The following is a 20,948-nucleotide window of genomic DNA, read 5'->3' as shown; positions in this document are numbered from 1 at the left end:
GGTAATCAGTGGATACTTTTCTTTGTGAACTAATGTTATTAGTGGAGTTCCCCAGGGTTCGATGTTGGGCCCGTTGTTTTTTATATTTATCAGTGATATTGATGAAGATATATCAGGCTTACTGTCCAAGTTTGCAGATGATACAAAGGTTGGCAGGGTTGTTAATGCCAGTATGCTGCTGCAAAGGGATCTAGAAAAATCGGGCAGATGGGCTGAGAAGTGCAACTGCAGTTTAACATTGACAAATACAAAATATGGGTAGCAGTAACCCCAGAGTAATGCACCAACTGTGTGGTACTATGCTCAGTAGTGGAGAATGAAAAAGACCTGGGGTTAATTAAACAGATATGAAGTTCTCTGAGCAATGCAGACAATTATGGCTAAGGGTTTGCTTGTCTCCTTTGCTGCCTCCCTGAATAGGTCCCACCACCCCAGTTATATTAAGGGAGGCAGCAAAGGAAGTAAGCAAAATCCTTAGCCATAATTACGAGAGCATCCTTGGATTCAAGGATGGTCCCCATGGACAGGATATGTTTCTTACTACTGAATACCCCATGAATAGACAAATTAATAGAACAGACTTATTTGCAAAAAGATCTAAACCTCCTAAACATTTCTTATTAATTTCACAAACGTATATGGTATCAGTTGCAATCTCAGTGATGTCCATTTCCATTATCAACCCACTGCAGGATGGAAGCCTCTTCAACAATTCGTGTTAAGGGAAATGGACCATAATCTGCCACTCTGGTCCAGTGCGGGTTGGCAGATTTACCGTATTTAGCAGTCGGGATTGAACCCAGTCTACTCAAGGAGCGTGTGCTACTGTACTCCCAGTTTTGACCACTCGGCTATGGAGGCCTTTGTAGAAATCTGCAGAAATTCTATTCTGATGTCAACAAGTATTGTCTTTCATCTTCTCAACCTTCAACCCATGATGGCACTAAGTTTGTTATACCTTTTAAGTTTTAAGTTTGTTAAAGGTATAAAAGGTTGTTATACCTTTTGTGTTTTGTGTTGTTTCATTCGTTCTGTACAAATCTCAAATCCATCCTAATACAGAATTTTGTTCCCACATCAGGGGCGGTGTCCCCATAATCTCTCTCTCAGACTTCTAGATGCCATTCCAAAGAGGGCAGTTAGGTTAATTAATGACTCATTTCTAACTGAGTCTCTCCACCTCTGTCTCATAGCAGTTCTGTTTCTGCTGCATGCCTTTACTATAGGTACTTCCACGGGTAGTGTTTTTCTGTAATTCTCCCTCTTTATTCCAAACCAGTCCGAACATGTGCTGCAACCAATCAGCATCCCTTTACTATACAACTTCAAACTTACAGAACAGACTTTTCTTCTTCCTTGTTTATTCCTTCAATTTCTGTTTTCTGGAATAATCTCTCTTTGCACATTTTCTGAAAATTGGAATCTGCAGAAATTCTATTCTAATGTCAACAAGTATTGTCTTTCATCTTCTCAACATTCAACCCATGAGGGTACTAAGTGCTATAGGTTGTTATACCTTTTGTGTTGCCCTAAAAAAAAAAAAAAAAAAATAATAATAAAAAAAAATGAAAAGAGAAACACACCTCTGTCTTGCAGTCATCCTGCAATTCATCTAAGAATCTTACATGTGATTCAAATGTGGTCCAGGTTATATAATAACCTCTTATATGGAACTGGGTAAACTGACTTGCTAAAATTCAGATAGTATCAAAATTATTTCCTAAATAATTTTTGGGAAAAATAATTTTAATAAATTTTCCTAAATAACTTTTGGGTGATTTTCTAAAAATAGCTAATTAAATTAGTTTAACATGATTTTTCCTTTGCAAAACCATGTAGTGTTTGCTTCAGAATTCTCTTTGTGTCTAAATGTTTGTATTGCACTCTTGATCATTTTGTCCATGCTTTACCTTACCTTTTAAATGAAAGTGCCATGTTTCCTTTTAAAATTTTTTTTAAAAATATGTTTGTAATTTAAAAATATTTTATTCATAGTTCTAATGTTCTATATTTCTAATGTCATAGTTGTATCCATTATAATGTCACAGCTGACAACTCTGGATTCACAGCTTCCACTTTTTTTTGTCCTTCATACCTACTGTCCTGACAATTGTTCTCCATCTTTTTCACAAAAAAAAAAAAAAAAAGTAAAACTAAATACAAAATTAATTTCTGCAAATTTCTTCTTAATTTTATTTTTCATCTGTAGTTAACAAATTGACTCAAAAGTGCTGTCTGTGTATTGTCCACAATTTGTAGAATGTGTGAAATTGTTACATACCACAGAGTACAAATCTTAAGAACAATTTTGTTTACAATAAAAACAATTTGCAGTTTCCTGTTTATTCAGCTTTTCTGTTAGTGCAATCTGTTATAAACAGATAGTAAACTCAATCTTATTGCATTTGCGATGATACTGAAAGCTGGAATTCTGTGGAATTTTGCGTTATAATGTGAAATGTGCTTCCCCGTCACTGAAATGTTCAATCATATATAAAACATAAATAAATTTTCAGAATCTTCTTTTCATTCCTATTTTTGAGCTTCTTAAAGTTGTTACTCTATATCACTTGTGCTTTCATGTTAGTTGCAATTTGTGCATTCCGTGTTCTTTGTTATTGATTGCCTGTTTTCTTACTGTTTTAAATTTTACAACGAAAAAAAAAAGTAAGTGAACAGAAATATCAATTAGTTACACTATTAATTAAGCTAATAAGCGTAAATTTATTTTTATTTATTTATTAAATACGTAAACGTAAATTTATTTTTATTTTGCTAAGCTGTGGAAAATATTCTACTGATTTTCACATATCATTTAATTTTGTTAATTGGAGGAAGTAAAGTGTAAATTTGTGCTCTATAGGATTACTTTTATAGCCTATGGATAATATTCCTCCTATTTTCACTTATTAGAATAGCTGTTTAATAGAATTAAAATTCAGTTTGCAAACATGATCATAATGACCGGCACTTACTACATATCGTATAGTGAACCGTATTTTGTTTTGGAGAGTCCATCGTAAAGCAATTTGATTGTAGATTAAATTAAATTACTTATTGTATTTAGATTAAATTAGTTTTGAATAAATACTGTACTCTACATTATTATTCATTGTGTGTTTTTTCAGCTTCATTTAACTCTGTTACAAATCGTAAAATGCTGCACATGATGAAGTTTGCTGGGGGTTATATTCTCAGTGCATTGTACTGTACACATATATATCCACAAGGCCGAAGTTGGACTTGCATACAAAACAGACTTAGGTACATTAAAAAAAAACGATTAAGTACATAAGCTGAGGAGTGCCTGTACACAAGATTTTTTATGTATTTTAAAATATGGAAAAGATAACACATTTGTTTTGTGTACTGTATGTAGATATGATTTTTCTGCTCTAATTTAAAATGGCAATAAATGCAATGTAATCCGACATTTGCAAACATGTAAGCATAACAACGGTGTGCAATGTGAGTAGAAAATAATGTGAAAGTACATTGTAGCATTTCAAAGTAAGGATAATAGTATTAAAAAAAAAATCGGTTCCAAAACACATTCTCCTATTCCCTTGCTATTTATCTGATTTTACAATGGTAATCTGATTTTCATGACAGTAATCAGGGTATGTTACTTCAAGAGGATGAGAATAAATGCAGCAGATGTGCTGGAAAATGGCAGTTGAGTTTTACTAGTGATAAATGCAAGACACTGCATTTTGGTAACAGTAATACCAGAATAACATACCACCTAAGGTTGGTATTGTGACCTAATTGAAATAAACTAATTGCTGATGGGATCTTTACCAACACATAAGGTGGCTTAAATTTAAAAGGATGGTTGCAAAATAGATCTGCAGTTACATAAATTTTAAAGGGTTGTTGCATTCATTTACAGTAATTAACTGTTGGAATTAATTACAGTAAATAAGATTACAGAATAGTTAGTGCAATTGCATCATTTCTGTACGTAGCCAACTACTTAAGTAGTTAAGAATTGGCATCATTAAGTATATTTAATGAGAATATCTTCACAACACGTTACCATGATATTGCACTACCTCGAATAAGTAACGCTTCACCATAGGAGAAGACTATTGTTACTTATTCTCAGTGGATACCATCACCTATACAGCACCATTTCAGAGCTTATTGGCTCCTCATCAGTGGGTGAGCAGGTACCCTGGTGTTGCAATGATGACAACTGAGTTGCGAAGTATAACTCGACAATATGAGAGATTATCAAAATTACTGTAACTCAGAGCGAAAACGGATACAAAATAGATTGTCACAAGTTTAATAATAGGAAATATACATATATTAGATTAGATACATACAAACAAAAAGCTTTCGGTTGCTTTGTCAACTTTCCTCAGTTAAACTGACAGTTAAGAGAGAAATGACAGTTAAGAGTTAATATGAGGGATGCCTGATGGTGTGGAGTAATTTAGATTACAGAATAATTTAGCGCTAAAACATTATGCCCAACCACTGTTGAGGAGCCAATAAGCTCTGAAACTGTGCTGTATGGGTGATGGTATCCATTGAGAATAAGTAACAATAGTCTTCTCCTATGGTGCAGCATTACTTATTCGAGGTAGTGCAATATCATGGTAACTCGTGAAGGTATTCACAATATGAGTAGGCCGACCGGGCTAGCCTGGCAACCCAAAGGTCGCCGGTTTGAATCCCGCCTTGGGCTTGGATCAGAGTAGAAAATGCAAAAACCTTGGCCATATGGCCACAGAAGCCAATGCACCAACAACTAACAAAAAAAAAAAAAAAAAAACAATATGAGTATACTTAATGATGCCAATTCATAACTACTTAAGTAGTTGGCTATGTACAGAAATGATGCAGTTGCACTAACTTGTATGCTTAGTTACAGTTATAGTTACAGTCATTAATTGTTGGAATTAGTTGTTGGAACAGCTCACCTAATGTTGTGAAGGTGTGTTTGAATAAATTTGAGGAAGATTTGGGCAAATTATTGGGAAGAATAAAGAAATGAAGTTTTTTTTTTTTTTTGGTTGGTGCTGTATAAGCTTTGCTTCCTTGCATCATGTTGCAATGCTAATATTAAAGAATTTGTAATGTTATCCTAATTTTACACAGTTTCATGCATTCTTCTCATATTGTAGTACTAGTATGACAAAAAGTAATGTAATTAATTATAACAAGTGTTTATGTTAATTGCAAATAAATTTTTTTTATTTAATTTCATAAATCCTTAACTCGATACAGCTTGGCTAAATAATTGTATCGGTCACTTCAACCACCGTTACTTCTTTATGTTTTGCATATATATTTGGTTAGGGGTAAGCTTTGTAATGCTCTTTGGACTTCCTGTGGCTTGGGAGCATTATTTTGGAAAGGATTCTATCTTGCCTGTAAGTTAAACTTCAGTCATATATTTTGTTTTTAGTTAAACATAATTTCAGATAAGTAGTTTCACACATTTCAGAAATATTTTTAAGTGATCGCCATCATTGATAACACTGAAAGTGTTACCAATGATGGTGATCAATCAGTTTTCATCTATAATTATTTCAACATCTTGTCACCTGCTGCAACTGTTGCCATCAAAAGCAAGGTTATGATACAAATTTACAAACTATATGCATGAAAGAACTTAGTTTTTTGTTTTCTTTTCATTTCCCATAAAACTACAAAAGGGAAAATCTACATATAAAAGCAAAGTAAAACTTACTTTTATCTGCGAAATAGAGAATTTACTTGAAAGCAAATTTCAGTAATATGAAATCTGGTTAAACTGTACAGTGTGGTATCCCTTCTGATCGATCGTTGCTGAGGCTGTGAGACAGGCGTAACACCTCCCACTGGTTGCTTTTTACTTGGCATTAGAGTGAATCCCCCCCCCCCCACTGCTGTTTTAAAACTGGGAACTCATTTTCTGGTTTTAAAACAGCTGTAGGGGTGGGGGAGAGAATAAACATACTGACTAAAATGGATACCTTATACTGAAGAGATCAGAGCTTCCAATCACTGTGAGGAAAGCAAAGAATAGGAGAGGCTAGGCCTGTCAATCACTGCTATTTGCAGCGATCCATGAGAAGGGTTATCATGTTGTAAAGATTAGCCAAAAATGTTATTGAAATGTACTTAAAAATAAATTTCTAATGTTTCCAACTTTATTGATGGCTGATGCAGAAATGCTTTATTGTCCAAAAATGTTAAAAATATCACTTAGGCTGGTAATTCACAAATTTGAACCTCACAAAAAGTCTGTGGATGTAGTTAAAAAAAAAAAAAAAAAAAAATTGATGAAGAAAACCCTCATATGAGTTGATGGAGGAAGTAATTAGAGTATGATATCATGAAATACCACAGAAATATTAAAAAAAACCTTCATTGCTACATTTGTAAAGTTATTAAAAAGTATGTCGTCTTGGATATCCAACAAAATATGTTATAATATTTTGGTTTTAAGTGAGTAATAAAACTTTTTTTTTTAATTGCCATTAATGATTATTTTGTCCATTACTAATTGCTTCAATTATTTTATTTATTTTCTTCATCATTGTCACCCATGTCATTTCATAGTACCCATAGTTTTTCGTTTACAAAAAATTTATAAACAGGCAAGTTGTTATTAATTTGTCCAGCACTAAATGCAGCGGACCCTCGCTTTACGATATTAATCTATTTCGGAGACACCATTGTATTGTGAAAATATCGTAATGTGAACCCAATAACACATTGTTTTTGGTAATTCATTCCAAGACCTCAGAAGTTGAAATTTTTGCTATATAACTAAATTATTTATCTCTTTTTATTTTCAACAGTGTTGTACATACACAAATTCAGTACAGTAAATTTGTGTCTAATAAGCACAACAAAAAAAATCACTTCAACTAAAGGATGCAAAAACAAAACACGTGGCCAACACATTTACAAATGCTGCTATTGGCTGAGAGGAAGGACCATGTGGTCTAGTTGGAGACAATCGTAAGCCTATCGTAAAGTGAAATAAGTAGGTGCCGATTAATTTGATCACTGGTTAGTAGAATCAGCCGTTTTATAGAATCAAATTTCAAAAATTCAATTCATTAAAATGCACTACACTTTCATTGCTATCATATGTTCGGTTATAAGAATCAATTTTGAACGCCTATGTGATATTTTTTCTAAAGCACATTCCTGGAGGTCAACCCTAAAACAGTAAAAACAAATTGCTGTTTCTGGTTTATTGTGTTCATATACAATACACCAACCGATGTTATAAATAGCGTTATGTTTATTAAAATGTTGTAAATAAAATAAAATTCCAATAAAAACTGATAAAAACTGACTGTACAATATAATATGAATTTAAACTGCAAAGAAGTATTTACAATAAAACAATGTAGATGAAACACAGGATAGTATAAGCGCTAAAATACCGTAGCTTTCAGAGGCATCCACCTCCTTTTTCAACAGTGAGGCTTATTGTACGGCACATCCTTAAATATCAGCAGGCTCACGGTTCTCAGCACGTGGTTCCACAGGAGCATGAGCAGCGCTCTTCCCATGTGCACTGGAACCGGAAATGGCTCGGGAGCATGCCAAGCGGAACCGCTCATCCTGTCCAAGAACCACTGCCTCGCAGAGGGGATGAATGCAGATTCCCCTGTCTCTATTAATGGTATTGCTCTCAGAGGAACAAATCCGCAAGCTCTCGAGCCACTTGCGGTCCAAATTCTATGTGCCTATGTGCCCGGTCGACAATAACAGCTTCGTCTGCGGAGATTTGATGGTGCTCCTCCCAAAAATGTTCTGCCACAGCAGATCTTCCATAATCCACAGTCTTTAATGTGTTCATGTTGGTGAAACGAAACGGTGGTTCAAAGATCGTCTGGTTGGGGGGCATATGAACGTGTTAAAGACTGTGGATTATGGAAGATCTGCTATGGCAGAGCATTTTTGGGAGGAGCACCATCAAATCTCCCAAGACGAAGCTGTTATTGTCGACCGGACACATAGATTTTGGGACCGCATGTGGCTCGAGAGCTTGCGGATTTGTTCCTCTGAAAGCAATACCATTAATAGAGACAGGAGAATCTGCATTCATCTCCTCTGCGAGGCAGTGGTTCTTGGACAGGATGAGCAGTTCTGCTTGGCATGCTCCCAAGCCATTTCCGGTTCCAGTGCACATGGGGAGAGCGCTGCCGATGCTCTTGTGGAACCACGTGCTGAGAACCGTGAGCTTGCTGATATTTAAGGATGTACCGTACGATAAGCCTCACTGTTGAAAAAGGAGGCGAATCTTCTCTACATTCCTATTTTTTAAGCTTTGTAAATTTGTAACTCTGTATCTCACTTGTGTGTTAGTGGCAATTGGTGCATGCCTTGTTATTTGTTTTTGGTTGCTTATCTTTTTTACTGTTTTAAATTTTACAGCTCAAAACAAAGTGAACAGAAATATCAATTAGTTAGTATGCATATATTATAGTATTAATTAAACTAAGCATGCCAGCTTAAATTTATTTTTATTTTTGCTAACCTGTGGAAAATATTCACATGTCATTTAATTTTGTTAATTGGTAAGGTAATAAAGCATAAATTTGTGCTTTATATGTTTACTTTTGTAGCCTGTGGATAATATTCTTCCTAATTTTGCTTATTAGAATCGCAGATAAATAGAATTAAAATTCAATTTGCAAACATGATCATAATGACCAGCGCTTACTACATATTGTATAGTGAGCGGTATTTTTATTATGGAGAGTCCGTTGTAAAGTGATTTGATTGTACAGTGAACTAATCGTAAAGTGGGCATCCACTGTATATATTTTTCTAAATTAATACTATTTGTTCCATCATAAACTCTGCTGAGTTATCTTAGCTTAGAGAAAAGACTAATTGGCAGGTGATACTATAATTGCAAAAAAGTATTGTACTCAATCATTTAGGACAAAAGTTATAGTTACAAGAGCTATAAAACATTATTGTACAAGCAGGGTATAGCTTCACTGTATGTGCAATGAGCAGACTCTAAAGCCTTTGCCCTAAATTACTTATTTTACCTGCTGTACTTTCTTGCATCACACATATTGTAGATAATCTTCATAGTGCCTACTTATCCAATGAGGAAACCCCAATCAGGGTTGAAACTATGGTCTGGGTAGTGGCATGCACTATTAAATAAATAGTAATATACCTCTCCATTGAAGAAGTGCTTTTTATTTAGAGTGGTGCAATACCTGAGCAGCTTATGGCAAAGTGCATCCAACAATAAGAGATCAGCGAGATCCCGTCACCACCAAATACGGAGTATGCGGAAAGGTCAAGGAATGACCACCGCATATCCCGGAGCAATATGGCCTTAGTTGCTAATGCTCCTAAAAACCAAATAACATAACATCAGCGAGATCATGTATGTGGTAAGGCTGTATCCGACTTTTGCAGTAATAAATTATTGTTTTAATCCATAAATAGATGCTCAGTCTCTAGTGGGATTCTCTCTGGTTATAAACTATATCTGGTGCAAAAAGAGATGTCCATTCATGCCAATCTGATTATTTTTCAAGGACATTGTGATAAATGGGTCAGCATGTTTTTTTTTTTTATTATATGTGTGCGCACTGACAAAGGTGTACACATTGAACTTCAGAGGCCTAGGTAATTATCCACATTAGTTTAGTGCAATGTTACCATGACTTTTCTATGGCTTATAAAGGCTTGTGTTTGCTGTGTAACTCAAATTGATCCCAGAGATTCAGCATGTGCTTATAGGATGCCCATTCATAGGAGGGCCAGCTTAATGTCTGAAAGCCTTATGATTATAGTTTTCTGTTGTTGTATTATAGCCATATTCAAGTTGACAGTCATTCACTTCGACAAAGAAGCCATTCTATAACATAAATAAATAGTAAAAATAATATATATATAATATAAAATATATATATATTATATATAATATAAAATATATAACAATATATTATAATTATATAGTATGAATCAGAGCTGTACTAATATTATAATTATATAAAATGTATAATAAATAGTAAATAAACAATTAGATGGGAAGGGGCAATATGATATACCATCAGGGTAACAGATGCATAAACTGTCCATTAATTACTTATGCAGTACACATAAATATGCATAACTTCTTTTTTGTTATGCCTTGTATGCTTGCCTGACTTCATTTGCATTGTCTGACCTTTACCATTTATGACTCACCTATTCAGTATTATTAATTCATTGTGGAATTGAATATGATAAATGCAATAAAAACTACATTTCAATTTAGTTTGTGTTTGTTTATTGTTCTTTGATAAAAAACAATGTTCAGGAATTGCAAACCCTGAACCTCAGGTTAGGATTCGCTGGTTCCCAGTAGACTGCAAAAAGTAGGTCAGGTGCTGCTGACACTTATCTCAGGTGTGGGATGCCATTCTGGCACTTTACAGGGCAAGGGTGCCCTGTAAGCCTTCTACTTTCCCTAGGGTCTGAGTGGGCCTCTCAGCCCAGGAGGATCCAACCCTTTACCCTCTATTCATCAGGACCCTTATCAGGAGAATGGCTTATTTCCCCGTCCTTCCCACTTTTGCTTCCTCTCTTAAACTATCTCCCTTGCTCTCACTTTTTTTTTTTTTTTTTTTAACTTGGTCTCTGTCAGGAAGCTCAGGCAACTCTGGCAGGGACTAGCCAGTGATCAATGGACTGCCTGGCCCATCTCCCTGTGGTAGTAGTGGCCAAGTAGCCAGAAACATTTGAATGGTTTTTGGATGTATGGCTGTTTGCATTTTAAAAAATGGCTATGCAGTTCTTAATGGTAAAAACCTAGGGTGGAAGCAAAAATGCCGTAGTTCCTTTGGTCCAACCCATATGGATATGGTGCTATGCAAGTCAGGCCTCCCTGTGATAAATGGATGCCTAGTTGGTACATTTGCATTTTCTCTTGTCAAAGAAACTTTCCCTTGTTTTTTGATTTTAAAAAATCAAAAAACAGGACATATCTTGGCTAACCAGCAGCCCAAGACATTTGGCTGCTTAGGTCATACACAAAATGCAAGCATGTGACAGCCCATATGTAATATTTTAGAAATGTACAGTGTCTATCACAGATGATTATGCTTTTACTTACATTGCTGTTTACCCACTGTTTCCAATAGGCATGAGCTTATTAAAAACAGATGGTAAATTGGTAAATGTTATTTTATTATAGTTGTGTTTTAAATATTTTTTAACTTGAAATGTTATTCTCTTACAATATTTTTATGTAACTTCTAAATGGGGTGCAAAATGAGAACATTTTGCATGCCAGCTCATCCTTTGTGGGATAGAAGGACACTTTGCTGAAAAATGGGATTATTCATTCAAAATGTAGTAGCTGATTATCTTGGTGTGACAAAACTTCCAAAGGAAAGAATACACCTGGTGCAGCTCAGATGGATATGCAGATTTGTTTTTAACTTGGAGAGGAAACATTAGGTGCATTATCGCATAGTTTCCAGTTTTCATCAAGTTTGGTTCAGACTTGTTGTTCTGCCAAGCTCTGTTCAAAGAGTCTTTGTTGATCTCAAGCAAGAATCGCAGAATTTTCCCTCCAGGAACTCCAGTTTTTACCTGCACCCAAAAAAATTGTGTGTTTTACAGATTTCCTCTGTGGGAAACCAGCCTTTTCTGCTTCCTGCTCCTGCACTTCTAGACAGCGCACAACTGGTCATATAGATGGTGGGTTTAGAATAACTTCTGGGTACTGTGTTGAGGGACACTTCCGTAGCCAGGCAGGAGCAGCAGCGCATAGCACACGCTTCTTGATTAGACTGGGGTTCGAGCCCATGACCACCAAATGCGGAGGATGCAGAAAGGTCAAGGAATAACCACCGCATATCCCCAGAGCAATATGGCCTTAGTTGCTAATGCTCCTAAAAACCAAACAACAACTGTGTTGAGGACTTTGGAATGTACATAAATAAATAATGAAAACAAATGGGTCACAAAAAAGGTGACGTTTAAATAAAATGGCTAATAGAATCTTTAATTGCAGAATAAGATACAGCAGACTCTCGATTTACCAGGATCGGATTAACCAGGACATTCAAGACTCTAAATTAAAAAAAAAAAAAATCAACCGGAAATCACAAAATTCAAGTAATAAATCGAACAGGTATAAACAGATGTTTTGCAAGTCGTAAATAAGCGACAAGAAGCAGCGTTATAAGTCTTGATTGGGAGATTAATGTACCTATTATTCCGCAACCAAAAAAAAAAAAAAAAAAGAGAGAACAAATGTTTAGTTTGTTTTAGTGTGTCCTATGGATTGTTGTGTTCCATCACAACACAAAAAGACAAATTTTGTTTTATGTCAGGGATGTCAATTTTTTTTATAGTAAATATATATATTTTTTTGTTTAGAAATCGCAAAAATGATAGATAAATGCAAAGGAGTTAAGCTTTCAATTGAACAAAAACTTGAAATTATTCAAAAGTTTGAAAATGGTGCATCCATTAAATCTTTAATGAACCATTATAATATTGGTGACCAAACCATATGCAATATCATAAAAAATAAAGGGAAGCTATTAGATTTAAAATCAACATCATAAAAAATAAAGGGAAGCATTGTATTGAACACGAGTAGTGCGTGGTAAGTTTTTTCATTTTTTATCTATCGCCATATTTTTTATGTTGGTTGCTGAATATTTTTCAATATTTTTGGATTAACTGGCAAGTCGATTATCTGGGATTTTTTTTTTTTTTTTTTACTGTTGATCCCGGAAAATCGAGAGTCTACTGTGTATACAATTAATCCCTTAGTTGGGATTGGTGGTGGTGCCAGGGGTTTACAAATACGTATATAATTAAATAATTACATTATTATTATTATTATTAGCCATATGGTGCAAGGAAGCCTGAGGCTTATGCTACACCAGCCAAAAAAAAAAAAAAAAAAAAAAAAAAACAATTTCTGAATTACCTTGAGAGAGAGAATAAGAGTCAGAAGTAGAAAGGAATCACCAAGAAAGAGAAGAATGATGATATCCAGCTCGGGACCCTGGGTGTGCCAAGCCCATACTCACAAAATTATAACATAAATTGGCATTGAAATCTTATTGTGATATTACAGGCACATAACTATAAGTTCTTATAGAATAACTGTGATGTTGTATACTGTTAGTATAATGGTCCAGAGCTGGAGCTGTGTGACGTAGCAGTTCCGAACCTAGAGACAACTACATCACACAGCTGGATGGACAGAGCTGGAAGCACTTTGAGTCCTGGTGGTATCCCAAACATGGTTGGCCAGAGTCACATGTGCAGGCAACTATTGGCATCTTACTGACATGTCTGTGTTGGTCATCGGTGTCACTATTGGCAGGTAAAAGTGCAGTTGGCTGAGATGTGGTGTTCTAAATTTTTAGTGTGGTAAGGATTTCCTTTCTGTATTTCTTGTCTACCACTTTTTGGAGGTCACCGTCAGTCACTTGCAGTGAAGACAGCATTTGCTTAGGCAGGAATCTATTGGTGAGTGCTAGGTGGTTATGGTTTGCTAATAGCTGTGCTGAAAACTGGAGATAAAGAAGATTAATTCACTGAGAGTATTGATCCCAGAAATTCTGTTCTCTTATTTTAGCTCTTGATGGAGTACAGCAGCCTTCTTTTTCTAACGTAGGACTGTATTGCCAGTTGAAGGGCATTTGCTAACTGTTTGCTCTGAGAGGTAGGGAAAAGTGGAGTTTGGTGTTGGCCCATTTTAACAGCCAGAATTCCTTTTAATGTTGGATTTTGGCAGCTAAGGCCCACATCCATGAGGCATATAGGGCGACCAGGTATAGATTGGATACGAGCAGGTGTGGAGCAGCTATTGCCTTTTAACCCACCATAGAGAAGTTGGCCTTGAATGTGTAAGATTAACATGCTAGATGATTGATAGCTTAGAGTTGAATATGACTCCCAGATCTTTGTGCTTCTGATCACAGTGTGCTGAAGTGGGATTTACTCAAAGAGGTAACTACCATCAGGGGTAAAGGGAAGGGTTTTTGCTTTCGTAAAGGTGACTACGGTGGTCTCAGACAGTATTTAAATTCTATACGGTGGGACTAATTGATGATGTTACCAACAGCAAATTTAAAATGGGAAGCATTCAAAGAATTTATCTTGGAAACTACTAGGCTTTACATGCCAATTAAGAAATATTGTTTAAGGTTTAGGCCTAAATGGATGTCAGATGAACTAATGAGATATATGGCAGAGAAGAAAAATGCATGGGATACATAAATCAATCGGTGACATGGAAGCCTATAATAGATATAAGCTGGTCTGTAACCAAGTCACAAAGGAGATTAGGCAGGCAAAGGCAGATTATGAGAAATCTTTGGCAAAGGATGCAAAGAAAAACAACAAAGATTTCTTTACCTATGTAAACTCTAGAAGGAAAGGGATGAATCAAATTGGTCCACTGGATATTGATGGTTCAACTGCTGATGATCCTGCTCAGGTGGCTAACAAACTAAATGAGTAGTCAGTCCTCATATAGCACGATAGTTGTGTTCCTAGAAACCCTGGTGCAATGCAAAATCCTGCAATATAAACAACAGGCCCTATGGGAAAAATAGGGTTAGTTGCCGACCACCCAAGATTGTACACACACATTTGTAACCAAAACATTACCAAACACAATAAATAATCGTAATAAAATATTGCTAATGCTTTTGCTTCTATCGTAAGCAAACTTTTTTTTTTTTTTTTTTTTCTATCCAAACAGATGACAGCCGTTCCATCTCTTCCAATTATTTGTGTCTTAATCGAATGAATTTTAATTATACTTTGAGTTGTTCCTGCTATGAAAGTTGTTTTTATTTTCTCTACATTCTTTGTAATTCTTGGCATTGCCTCATTTAGGCCTGTGGCACATGCAATATCACATGGTCTTTCGTTTCGCTCAAAGCGTTTCGCAATTTCATATTTTTTCTCTATCGACAGAAGCAGACTGGCCATAAGCCTTACCGGGGAAATCCCAGTGGGCCGGAGGCCAGTGTGATTTTGGCCATAAATGCTAGTATGAGGCCGCTACAAATTTTCCCGGGTAAAAATTTTTGATCCAGTCGGCCTCTATTTATTGATATTGCTTTTCTTTTTCTCTCTGAATCTGTAGTGTCTTCACCAGGACACTTCCTTTTCATACCTTTTAAGTATTTTACTCATTTTTAGGGAATAAAGCATAATTACAAAATGAGGAGGCATGCTTGATACACAAACAAAACTGCGCGTGTGTAGCAACTGAATAAACAACACCGCAAAGGCAGAGACACACTATTAACACCTCACTAGCTCACATTTTACTAAAGCACATTTCTGGGGGTTACTACCATAAAACAATAAAAACAATTTCCAGTTGTGTTTCTGCTAGTGGAATCTGTTATAAACTGGTAGTAAACTCAATCTAATTTCATTTGCGATAATATCGATAGCTGGAATTGTGTGGGTTTTTATGTTATTATGGAGAAATGTGTTTCCCCTTCACTGATATAAAAAACATAAATACATTTTCAGAATCTCCTCTTCATTCCTATCGTGTTGCGTTCAGTTGAGGTGATTCCGTGTTTGACTGCCATTTCTTGTAAACACCAAGGTGAATCATGCATAAGGGAATTCAGTTCGTGTTATATATGATATTGTTCCCCTATTTATAAATCGTGTATGATCGAATTTGTGTAGTGTAAACGTGTTATACGAGGACTGACTGTATTTTGCATCTACATTCACCAATGAGGAGTTATTCGGGGAGGGGAATGTCAGAGGTGAGTTAAATTCTGGCAGTGAGCTGGATGATTTTGTAATAACTGAGAGGAAAATGGAGGAGAAATTGTTGAAGATAAACATAAAAAAAGGCACCCAGGGTGGATGGGATCTATATCCACTTATATTAAAGGAGGCAGCAAAGGACGTAAGCATACCCTTAGCCATAATTATGACAGCTTATTTGGACTCAGGGGAGGTACCCATGGACTGGAGATGTGTAAATGTGACCCCAATTCACAAAGGAGGATCAAAGGGTAAAAAAGTAATTATAGAGCAGTTAGTTTAAATTCTGTTCCAGGTAAAATAATGGAGTCACTGGTTAAAGATGCATTGCAGGATCATCTAGACAAGACTGCAGCAATAATTCAGACACAGCATGGGTTTGTTAAGGAAAAATCTTGTCTGACAAATTTGATTTGTTATTATGATGTGGTTACAAAGGAACTGGATGCAAAAAATAATTTTGATATCATATACTTGGTTTTCAGGAAAGCTTTTAACACTGTTGCGCATGGAAGACTACTGTACAAATTGGAGCAGAATGGTATTAAGGGTAAATTGCTACAATGGATAAAAGGATGGTTGAGTGGGAGAAGACAAAGGGTGGTAATCAATGGGTGCTGCTCTTTGTGGATCAATGTTATTAGTGGAGTCCCAGGGTTTGGTGTTGGGTCCATTGTTGTTTTGTATATTTATCAATGATATTGATGAAGGTATATCAGGCTTAGTGTCGAAGTTTGCAGATGATACAAAGGTTGGCAGGGTTGTTAATGACAGTAATGGCAGCGTGCTACTGCAACAGGATCTAGAAAATTTGGGCAGATGGGCTGAGAAGAGGAAACTGAAGTTTAACCTTGACAAATGCAAATACTGCATATGAGTAGAAGTAATCCCAGAAAAATGTACCAACTGTGTGGTACTACACTTAAGGAGGTAGAAAATGAAAAAAGCCTGGGCATAATTGTGCAGTCAGATAAGAAGTTTTTTGAGCAATGCAGACAGGCTGCCAGGGCAAGTCATGGGGTTTTGTCAATGATATATAGGAATTTTGCTAGCAGGGAAAAGGAGGTGATTGTCCCTCTGTACAAGGCAATGGTTAGGCTACGTCTTGAGTACTAAGTACAGGTCTGGAGGCCTCATTTTAGGAAGGATGTAGATTTGCTTGAGCATGTACAGAGAAGGGCAACAAGATTGGTGAGTAGAATGAAGGGATCCTCTTACCAAGAGAGGCTTAAGTTCTGCCAATTGCAGTGGCTGGAGACTGTGCGGTATTCTGAATGAGGTGTATAAGGCCTTGAATGGGTTGAGCACGCTAAATTTTGATGGGCTTCTTCCACTTGTTGAGATTACCAACCCAAGAGGGCATAAATTCAAATTAAGAAAGACATGTAGAATAGATGTGCGGAAATTTGCCTTTAGCCAGTGGGTGGTTAATTCCAGGAACAAACTTCCATCTGTCGTTGTGGAAATTGCTAGGTTAAATAAATTTAAGGAGGAACTGGACAAACATTTAGAGGGAATGGTTGTGTGAATTTTGACTTGCTTTCTTGCATCACATGGCACTGCTGCTACTACTACTACATTTAACCATAATAATGTAAAAACCCACACAATTCCAGCTATCGGTATTTTCACAAATGCAGCAACAGAAAAGCCCAATAAACCGGAAAGTGCAAATTGTTTTTATTATTTTACGGTAGTGACTTCCAGAAATGTGTTTTAGAAAAATATTACCGAGCTGGTCAAAATTGGTTCTTATAACAGAACATATGATAACGATGAAAGTGTAGTGCGTTTAATGATTTGAATTAGTAATTAATACAATTTACACTACAAAAACAACCTTTTAGGGAATTATATAGCGAAAATTTGAACTTCCGAGGTCATGGAATGAATTACCAAAAAATAATGTGTTATTGGGTTCACATTACGATATTTTTGCAATACGATAGTAACAGATTAATATCGTAAACTGGGAGTACACCGTATTGTATAGCTACGCGCGCGTGGTTTGAAATGCGGTATTTATGAATGTTTATCATTCATTTTTTGCAATTAATGGTGATATTTTCGATTTTGTTGATAACTTGACACTTGAAAAAAAAGAAAAACTTGTGAAGTGAAAACTTGCAAAGCAAGAACTGCCTGAAAAATGCGCACGTGTGTGTGTGTGCACGTGTGTGTGGATATATATATATATATATATATTCACACACACACACACATGTGCACATCTCCGGGGGCGCAAGTTCCCATCCGTATTAGTAATGGCCCTGAATTAGGTAGGTATTTCCTATTTGGAAAGAGTTGTCTTTGTCTCTCTGTATATATGAAAAGTTATGTCAACTCTAATGCTTAAAATAACCACAAGCTATTAACAGTAATAGACTCACTAGCCTTAAGAGCTCAATTTGTAAATGTAAAATATTAACCATTAAAATTACATTCTGAATGGTATTAACCATGAATTGTATTAACATTGTCTGTACACTCCCTGTAGCATGTAAAGTGAACACCCTCTGGAAAGTCAGCTTCATAGTGGCTTATTTCTTTGTTGTATTTAGTTTAATCTTAGTAAGTTTTGGTTTATTTCATACTTTTTTTTGCAAACATTATTGTAGAGTGCCTTTACCACATTGGTGACCGTGAGAGGTCGCCACCTTTGCCCTTGCCCTTGACTAGGGTGGCAAACTCAAACAATCATTCTCACTTTTTGGTTCAGTTTGCCACGTGCAGATTGGTAAGTTCTAGCAGGAAATTAACTTGATAATTGATCTTTTCGTTTTAATTGTAACTGCCGCTACCGTCAACAACTTATGTGTATAAATGTATAGGTAACTTAACATAGATGCCACAGTGTCCTGTACACAAAATAAATCCACGTTTTTAAACTTTTGGCCCTAACACTAAATTATATGGACAGGAAACTATTGAAACATTAATGGTGGCATATATGGACTATTTCAGTACATGTACTGAAATAGTGACATGGTGTGGCATCCTAAAGAGATACCATTTCACATATATCTGCCAGTTACCTAATTTCTAATTTTATGATAATTTTTATGTTTAATACAATTCAGAACATAATTTTAATGGTTAATATTTTAAATTTAAAAAATTGACTCTATTATTGTTAATAGCTTGTGGTTATTTTGAACATTAGAGTTGACATAACATTTCGGATATACAGAGAGACAAAGACAGCTCTTTCCAAATTGCAAATACCTACCAAATCTAGGGCCGTTACTAATACGGACGGGAACTTGCGTGCCCAGATTTCCTGAGCACCAACTGTATTTTCTACAATCATATTCTATTCACTGTCCTTCCCCTAAAATTCTTCAACACTCTGAGCTATTAGTGCAATACGAGGGCAGCAGTGTCTATTGCTATCCTAAGTAGTTTCCTAACTTCGCTTCCCATTAGCTATATAGCCAGACATGGACTGCTTATGGAAACAACCTACACTTAGAAAAGTCAATACAAAAATATTTACTTACTAGCTCTATTTTTGCAGCCTGCACAAGATAGGCAAGTATTTTCGAACAATTACAATTAGAATTAATATAAAATAATAGCTTGTGGTTAAAATGCACACACATGCGTGCGTGTGTGCAGATGCGCGCATATACACCGATGAGCCAAAACATGACCAGCAAGGCGTTTTGCCAATCAAAGCAACTGCTGGTGAACTATGGCACGGGTCAGGACACGGTATAAAAAACACCTGATACTGAGCTCCGTTAATCAGTGTTACTCTTGTTCTTCAGATGGCAAAGGCAGCAGACTTAGGCGAGTTTGATGAAGGCCAAACTGTAATGGCCAGATGACTGGGTCAGAGCATATCTGAAACAGCGCGACTGGTTGGGTGCTCATGGTCAGCCATAGTTAGTACCTGCTGAAAGTGGTCCGAGGAGGGGGAACCCATGAACTGCCGGCGAGGTGTTGGATGACCACGGGTCATCGATGCTCAAAGTGAGCAAAGGCTCTCCCGGATGGTACTTGGCAACAGAAGGGTGACTGTAGTGCAACTCACCGGTAATTGAAATGCTGGTGTCGGGAGTAATGTGTCACGGCATCGAACCCTGCTGAAAATGGGGCTGTGTAGCTGCAGGCTGCTCCAAGTGCCCATGCTAACCACAATTCACCAGTGACAGCTGCTACAATGGGCATGCAAGCATCGAAACTGGATCTTGAGTGATTGGAAGAAGGTCGTCTGGTCTGATGAATCATGTTTCCTGTTGCACCATGTTGACGGCCGGGTATGTGTGGGTCTTTTATCTGGGGAAATGATGGTGCCTGGATGCACCATAGGATGAAAACAAGCTGGTGGCAGCAGTGTCATGCTTTGGGCGGTGTTCTGGCGGGATACCCTGGATCCAATCATCCATGTGCCAGGCACTCTGATGTCTACCACCTACTTAAATATCATTGCTGACCAGGTACACCATTTCATGGCAACAGTCTTTCCCTCTGGCGGTGCCGTCTTTCAGCAGGATAATGCACCCTGCCACACTGCCCGGATTGTTCGCGACTGGTTCGTGGAACATGAGAAAGACTTCCAGGTATTGGCCTGGCTCCCAGATTCCCCAGACATCAGTCCCATCGAACATCTGTGGTTTGTGTTGGAACAGCAACTCCAGTCTGCAGCATCTCAACCACTGACCTTACAGGAGTTGAAGTATTTGCTGGTTACGTGTTGGTACCAGATACCACAAGACACATTTATAAATCTTGTAGCATCCATGCCTCGCCAGGTACGAGCTGTTCTGGCTGCTCGTGGATGACCAACATCATATTAGGTAGGTGGTCATAATGTTTTGGCTCATTGGTGTATATGTATATATGCAGACAAATGTATTTTATCAGTGTATTCGGTATGAGTGCTGACCTGTCAAGTGTAATTACAATGGAAAAAATTGAGAATGCCTGCAGAGTAAAAGCAGATTACCTGAAATTAAATAAAATTAAGATTAACATAAAAATAATAATGATAACAAAAATGATACCTAATGCAATGGGTTCTAGGACTTTAACTACTGCATCAGAGGGTCGGCAGCCAAAACCATAGGAGCCACTGCAATAAGCAGGGTCTCTGTTGTGATGTATACGTACGAAACATGTATACTTCCTGTAAAGATTGTAATGCTTATTTCAAGTTCAAGGCCTTGAATGGATTGAGTAAACTGAATGTTTAT

The 20,948-nt window shown here is 36.6% G+C and overlaps 1 protein-coding gene across 2 annotated transcripts in view; it reads left to right on the top strand.

The window, feature by feature from the left end:
- LOC150078262 (palmitoyltransferase ZDHHC16) overlaps positions 1–20,948 on the top strand; it is a 159,282-nt gene that overhangs the window by 48,724 nt on the left and 89,610 nt on the right. For both annotated transcript variants that reach the window (XM_090384673.1, XM_090384671.1), the window contains exon 4: positions 5,239–5,384. In XM_090384673.1, the coding sequence (XP_090240799.1) occupies positions 5,239–5,384 (146 nt within the window). The remainder of the gene's footprint in view (positions 1–5,238; positions 5,385–20,948) is intronic.

This window comes from Mastigoproctus giganteus, chromosome 11 (assembly GCF_048544385.1).
Source record: "Mastigoproctus giganteus isolate SK-2022 chromosome 11, ASM4854438v1, whole genome shotgun sequence".
NCBI classification, from domain to species: Eukaryota; Metazoa; Arthropoda; class Arachnida; order Uropygi; family Thelyphonidae; genus Mastigoproctus; species Mastigoproctus giganteus.
This window is presented reverse-complemented; position numbering and strand designations above follow the sequence as displayed.